This window comes from Homalodisca vitripennis, chromosome 2 (assembly GCF_021130785.1).
Source record: "Homalodisca vitripennis isolate AUS2020 chromosome 2, UT_GWSS_2.1, whole genome shotgun sequence".
In the NCBI taxonomy this organism is placed as follows: domain Eukaryota; kingdom Metazoa; phylum Arthropoda; class Insecta; order Hemiptera; family Cicadellidae; genus Homalodisca; species Homalodisca vitripennis.
Window position 1 is genome coordinate 226,825,368 of NC_060208.1, and position 7,706 is coordinate 226,833,073.

At 31.9% G+C, this 7,706-nt stretch overlaps 1 protein-coding gene across 2 annotated transcripts; it reads right to left on the reverse strand.

Annotated features, from left to right (window-relative positions):
- Positions 1-745: 745 nt before the first annotated feature.
- Positions 746-5,694, reverse strand: LOC124355456. Of its 2 annotated transcripts, XM_046806601.1 has the most exons (4): positions 5,538-5,694; positions 3,642-3,754; positions 1,096-1,389; positions 746-956 (listed from the first exon to the last, which is right to left on the reverse strand). In XM_046806601.1, exons 2-4 carry the CDS (start codon positions 3,747-3,749, stop codon positions 879-881), a joined length of 480 nt encoding a protein of 159 aa, XP_046662557.1. In that variant the 5' UTR covers positions 3,750-3,754; positions 5,538-5,694; the 3' UTR covers positions 746-878. The 2 variants fall into 2 exon arrangements, with proteins under 2 accessions (XP_046662557.1, XP_046662556.1); XM_046806600.1 differs by having other exon boundaries at positions 746-1,389; positions 5,538-5,692.
- Between the last annotated feature and the right edge of the window lie 2,012 nt (positions 5,695-7,706).

A 7,706-nucleotide genomic window follows, 5' to 3' on the forward strand; every position in this document is an offset into this window, starting at 1 on the left:
ATTTGAAGACGGGTTTAATAAATTTAATTATGGCGGAACTAGGTGTTCTGTGTTTATGGAAGCCTATTTAATTTTTTGATGCTGCTACCTGGCAGCTGTTCTATTAATCATAGGCTACATCATATTATAACGTGTGTTCCACATTTTATACAAGCTAAAGGGATCTTGGAAACTATATACAGCAATGAATTAATAAATAAAGTTTTACGTAATAACAAGGCCAACAATTGAATGTAGTCAAGTTGATTATTGTTTATGTCAATCACTCGCTGCCCTCAAAAAACTCTTTTTGGTTAAAATCTTCAAACTGTGACAGCTCTCTTATAAGTGAATATTGAAAAATGTGTACATGAAATTTTGCATAACATTTTTTTTATTTTTAAAATATTATAATGAAAACAATTATTGGCAAGCAAGCAGGAGCTGTAAGGTTTGAGTAAATTTTTATTGCAACGACCATTAAAGATTGTTTATCTTATAAAGAATGTCTAATTTTTACTGATTTCAAAAATACAATATATGTTACAGTTTCGTTTAGTCCCTTGAATAGTGTATAAAATATAAATGCTCAAACAGACCAACACAAAAGGCGACTTAATTTTATACTATGTATTGATATATATGTTTTACTGTAGTACAAATTAATAGATTACTTAATTCTTTTCCTTAGCTTTACTGATGCTTAGATGAATTAATTGTCCGCAGGAGACAATAATTAAAGGATGGCATTAAGTAAACAATTTGGTAGCATTTACACATATATTTTTCTTCTAATATAGAATTTATAAAACATTTATACAACCCTAAATATTAGGGAACTATCAAGTACAATTAGATTCACAGCACGTTTCATTACACTTACAGTTGAAGAGTTTCGATCAAGGTATAGAATAGGTGGCTCCAACTTGTCCTTGAACCCTACTGGAGCCTGGAACTGTATTAGCTCCACCCCCTACCAGGAAATTGTAATATACCGATTTAAATATAAATCACCAAATATAAAATTAAGTTTTACTGCAAGGGTACAGAGTAGGTAGCTCCAACTTGACCTTGAATCTTACTGGACCCAGGTAGTGTGTTAACTCCACCCCCTACCGTGTAAGTTCCAGGCCCCAACTTCCCGCTGGCCCCTACAGTGCCACTGAAGGAGTTGCCCACCCCTCTTGTGTTTGTAGCTCCCACACTGCCGTGTAGGCCGTTACTGTGTTGGTAGTTCAGATTGCCGCCGACAGTCTGCGCTCCACTGTACGGTCCTCCGATCACTCTGGAGCCGCTCACTTGAGCGTGAGCGTTGCTGGATGGACCTTGGTGGACGGGGATGTTGGCGTGACCATGGACTACGGCTCCACTAGGATTCACTCTGTCTATGCCGATGTACCAGTCTTGGTTCTGTAATAAGTTTATATTAAATATATGGATTTGTACAGTATAGTTTATGTGAATACTTAGTTACAATTATAGGAAAACGACATATTATAAAAATATCGTGAATATACATAATAGTTTATGTACACCTAAGCAAGATCAAAATATATTAGTATCGTTTAGCTTGTATTTTTGTATCCCAAAATACAAAAGTTATTTTTAAATCTCTTAATCCATTCTATTGAAAGAAAGAACTGAGTTAGTTTAGTATTTCGTAGTAATATAGCAGATTACTGCTTACTCACTTGGAGTACGCATTAAACTATGAAATTGGCGAGTAAATTTATTTACACTTGCAATTTGCATCAACAATGTTTCTAGTATCTTAGTTACTATAATTAGTTTCCTTCCTTTGACCCTGTGACCGTGGCAATAGACTGGTTTTTCTCAATGGTTTACTACACAAGGTTGAAGTTTTGTGATAAAGAACTTCGAGGTAGAGTCATAGGTTATCCGGTATGAAAATTAATGTCTTTTGTTGTTTTCACTTAATTAAGATATATAGTAACAATTAAAAGTTAATTGCAACCAATATAAATACATGATATAATTGTGAAATATTTCCGTTATTAGAGTATGCATTATTATTTATGACTGGGAATATATTTCTTTCAGGGATACTAACAAGAACATCTTTACAAAGTGATTATATATATATATATATATATATATATATATATATATATATATATATATATATATATATATATCCATGTATTTATTTAATACCTCGCTTTTACTCACGTCGCAAACGATGGAACTGTTTGTTCCTATAATCATTTAATCGAATTATATTGTTAAATGTATTTACATCAATCTGTACTGGACGCTTTAATATATTCGTTATATTCATTAAGTAATTACAAATATTGTTTGGCGACATTCAGTATACAGTTTGTAAACCCTTGGATATTATTTTTTAAACATGGCTGTTGTAAATATTTTCACAAAATGCGCGGCTTCAAATTAATGATTTTCTAAGGAGTAAAAGACTTTTAATGCACTGTTTATTGAGTTTATTACATTTTGAGATTCATACGATTTGGTTTTTGTGCTCGAATTTCATTATTGTGTTTTTTTATACTCATAAATTTCCTGAAACAAAATTATGCTTCAATTAATTACTCAATTTTATAAAATGATTTCCCTGTGACTCTGTAACACAGAATTAACATGAGTGGGTATAATAACAAGCTCATTATAAGCTACTTGCAATTATCTGAATTATTCGTCTAACTACTGTAGTTTGAAAGTGATATTATTAAAATCTGCGCTCAATATAAAAATAAAATTAATTAGGTTTATCAATATGTTTGGCCTCTATGATTACGAGAAAGGGAATAATGAAATAATTGAATCCAGACAGCTGCAGTGTATATCCATAACCTACCGTAAGTAGTATTTGAATTTTAGTGTATTCAATAAATTACACGAAAGCATAATACTAAATATAAATTAAATAATTCGTGCCTACTTCGTTTATGAAGTGTCCCAGACGTTAAAACACATGTTATGACACTGTTAAGCGAAGCGATCTTATTTTTTACAGAGACCTAAATTCGAACATGAGCTTAGACAAAAATTGCTGGAGGCAAACAAGAATGTCCCTTAGTTTGTTTGTAACGTGGAAAACTGTGTAAAGAGTGGCCCAAGAACAAGAAAGTTGGCAACACAAACTCAGCGTTTTTCAATAACTTCACAAACAGCGTTTCCTTGTTACCATGTGGACAAACTTCTATGTTTATGTTCCGAGGGTTTATACTAATCCCACCAACAACTTACACTTCGTTCTTGTTTGTGCCAAAACACAAAGTGTAACTATTATTTATATTTCTTTATACTTTTATAAATTAACTCTATTCATTTGTTATAGTTAGTTTCATAATATTGCTGAAATTTACAAATGCTATATACATATTTCGTTATATTTATTCGCTGAAGTTTCCATTTATGAATATAAACGTAATAATTCAATTTGTTTGTATATTCAATCCAGTATTTATTCCATATTATTAATATTAATATACCCTTAATTATTGGTCAATCACAACATTAATTATACCTAACGTGATAATAATCCATTTAATAATAAATCATGTAAAGGTAAATGCAGATAGGCAAAACGTAAATAGGCTCAGTATTTCTTCTCCTGAAAAGATATTGTTGCTTAATATATTTCTATTGAAATTAGTCACCACTGTGTGAAATATACTTACTCTGCACTGAGGATAGACGGCGGGGCAGCCACCTTGACTAAGCACAAGGGGGGTTACACACATCAGGATACTTGCAGCTGTAAGTATCTGTATCTTGATTGTAGCCATATTTACTAAAACATTACACAGTATGGAATAGTACCTTCATATTATGAAATGGCACACTACTCTATAAAATAAATTGGTACTATATTATAGATGTTATAGTATACATGGGATAATCCTAATGGTATTCTAATAGAAAATATATGTAATTTAATTTCTGAATTAGAATATTAAGTATGAATTAAAAAATTATAAATATATCCATAAAATGCATACAAATAATCTGTACGGTGTTGAATTAATAGATACATAAATCTGATATATACAAATAAAAAATTTTGTTTTTACGTAAACACAAATTGTACTAAAATTGTACAAGAACATTCTAAAGGTCAATGGTTAACATACAGACAATTCTTCATGTCAAATCCTCTCCGGGATATTTCCACAGGTTCCAAATTTGCCCAGTATTAATTAAAATATCCTGTTAAATGTAAAAAACAGTTATTTAAAAAAATTTTAATGACAGCAAAACAAGATTTGAGTAAATTCCAATGGCCATAATAGACACTTTTAGAAATTGTCTTGATCTTGGTAACAATTCAAACTCAATATTGGTATTAGAAATATAATTCACTCAAGCGAGAGAAGGAAATTGCGTGTGAGGCTGCGGGTAACTACTAGTCAGCTTTGAAATCTAACGTCACAGAGTTGACTCCTGGATTCTGGAGTCCATGTCGTCTAAAGAAATCGGGCAAGACCAATACATCAGAGTACCTTAGCAATACTATTTCGTATTTGCCATGGTTTCTGTAATCTTGGAAGCACCAGCATCATTGAGGTTCTGAGATATGAAAGTTGATAACCAACCTAGCCAGTCGGTGGCGAAAACGTTGAACGTCACTCGTATAAAGCGTTTTAGTCGTTTTTGTGTTCCATCATCTCACGACCATATCTGACCATTGTGCACAGCAGCCATCTTGTGTAATTTAGATAGTATGGTGTGTAATTTTCTCATCGGATGCACAGTTGAGTGCACTAAGTGAAATGTGACATAGAGCTGAACTCAACATTGATACTAAATCAATCCTCCCCACCCAAACGTCATGTTTATACATTTCCTGACAACAAAGTACTGAAGAAATTGTGGGTATTTCAGATCTGTTTAAGAAGTAAAATAGTCCAAATAATTAAATGACGTTCCTTTTAGACGTTAAATTTAATACGTTTACGGCGGCAGATGTCATAATTAGAACTGTATGCTAAACGTACCCTACTACGATCATTCAGAATAAATCTGCAATAACAGGGGTTACCTACAAATGTACAATAATGAACCTTTTTGACGCTTGTTGATGGATTTTATGTTGTACAATGTACGTTTTGAATTCTACGAATTCATCATCAGGTACTTGTTAACAGGTTTATTGTTGTAAGTTTGTATCAAATACTTTTCGAGGCAAAATCTCTAATAAGGGTAATCTACATGTTTTAAATCTACACAATTATTGCACATTTATTTACACGTTCACTGGAATATACGATAAAGTGCGTTCTGTGTGTTAATTGTGTTCGAATTATTCAGCAAGGGCGATTAAAGTTTTTACATTTTAAATAAAACACTAAATATGCTTAAAATGTGTTTAATAATCAATAGATTTTAGAAAATTTTGCGTTGCTAAATTGTCTTTAAGAAAAAATACTATAGATTATGAAATGAAACATTTTCGTTACTTTAAATAATTTATTTGAATAATATACAGTACGTATATAAAACAGTTTACTGCATATTATATTAACGCCCGAATTAATTCTATTGTTTTGATTGACTTGGTAAACTTGATTGCTTACCTGTTTAAGTAAGATACTGTCGGTACGAGAAGGAAGACTGCAATGGACTGATACAGTCAGGAGACCTGCAACTGGTTATATTAGCGGCATGGCGGGAATCCCACTTATCTCCCTCCTACTGACTACCATGCACATTCACCGGTACTTTACTCTCACTATCGTCTTGAATATTTCGAAGAACTGGTAAAAGCGCATCGAATATTTCTGCATGTTTCTGAGATACGGAGGCCAAAGTTTATCTTACATTTACTTTTGGGTATAGAGGGTAAAAACCATCTGATATCATAACTGCAGTGTAAATAACTGTAAACTCTATTTATAAGATATTTATTGACTGGAATGACTAGCTTGGCTTTGCGTAATGGGATAAATTGTGTTACATTACTATGAAAAATAACAAATAAAACTTCTAGCTTACGTGTAGACATATATTTCGCATATTCAGCTAAATTATTTAACATTTATTGTATGGTTTTAAAGAAACAATGAGATGTGCCTAGTACAAGAAATATTTTTATGTTTAACACACTTATTTTCCTTTTGATGTAATAAATCAAAATTAAAATAAAGATTTATAAAACTAAACACAAAAATGACTAAAAATACCTCGTTGTAATCACTATTAAATATGTTTTAACATAACTCTAATTAATAAAATTGGATTATAAATTATTACACATAAGATAGTTGTGGTGGGAAGAGTTGATTAATACTGAATGTTCAGTTTAGCTCCAGTTCCCCTTCCTCTTACATGCGACATATTACATTTTGCACTCAATTGGCACCTGATGAGACAATAAGAATACCTATTCAACTAGACTGCATTACTTTTTGTAATCAGAGTGTCTCTGATGTTGGTACGATGCGGGGGGTTTTGTTTTGATCTAATTTGTTCTTCGTCGCCGACTATTTTTGGATCCCTTCCGACGAACATACCGTGAAATAAGATAAATATGTATACATTTCGTCTATGTACATATTGAAAAATATTAGTTATAATAAATAAGGATAAAATATCTAATGATTATCAAATAAGTTGTGTTTTGATTTTTTATATTATTATATCATTTAATGTTTAACTTTCTTTGCTATTTATTCTCTTACAAAGTTGAAATTGCTACGCTAAAATATAAATATTTTCCGATTTTTTACATGTATATCAGCGAAAACATTTCACACGAATTTTATGAATGGATTATACAATCGAGCGTCACTGGGTAGTCGCGTGATTCCACTGCTGATTGCTATATGACGTCACCACACTCTCAACCAGATCCACTATTACGTCATGGACAGGCCAAGGTCGAACCGGTTGTTGAACCGTTGTGGATTACAGAGCTCCTACAAGTCTGTACTTTACAGGATATTAGATGTATAATTTTGGCACTAGCACTGTTTTTTATGGAAATATCAACATTCTTAAAATAATACACTAAGTAATTCCAGAAAACTACATTATAAAAAAAAAGAAAAACATCTTAAGATTAAAGGTTTTAAATCTTCCAGGAACGGTGATTTTTGGTAAATATAAACTATGATTTTATACATATACACATTTAATATTACTCACGAATTTGAAAAAATCCAATATTAACCAAATGAGAATACATATTTTGTTTGGATAAAAACAGCTGATAACCAAAATACATGTAATGGTTATTGGGTTACTCTGAATCCACTGACCAAGTTAAATAATAAAAGCTGATAGGCAATTAGCCAAATTATTAATTTCCATATTATATAACCCTTATCTGCGGATAGACTAATAATTATGTACCTTCGTCAAACAGTTCAAACTGTAGTCATACACTAATATAGTTTCGACTTTTAATTAGTAGGCCTAATCATCTGGTGACGGTGTCAATAAACATTAAAAGCGAGGATTGTCCATCTGAAGTCGTCATAGTTTAAACTTCCCGAACACAGTACAAAACACAACGAATAAATAAATATTACGAGAAACACAACATTTGATAGGCCTACCACACATGAATATTAAACACGATACAAAATCTCGGCCGGCAGAAAACAGGACAACTGACACTAGCTAATTCCAGTTCCCTGGCATCGACGATCGGTCGGTTGGCGAGACGCTGTTGCGATGGAGTAATGGGGTACACAAATAATAAGAGCTGAATTTAAGTTTCTTATCTAACATGAGTTCACCTA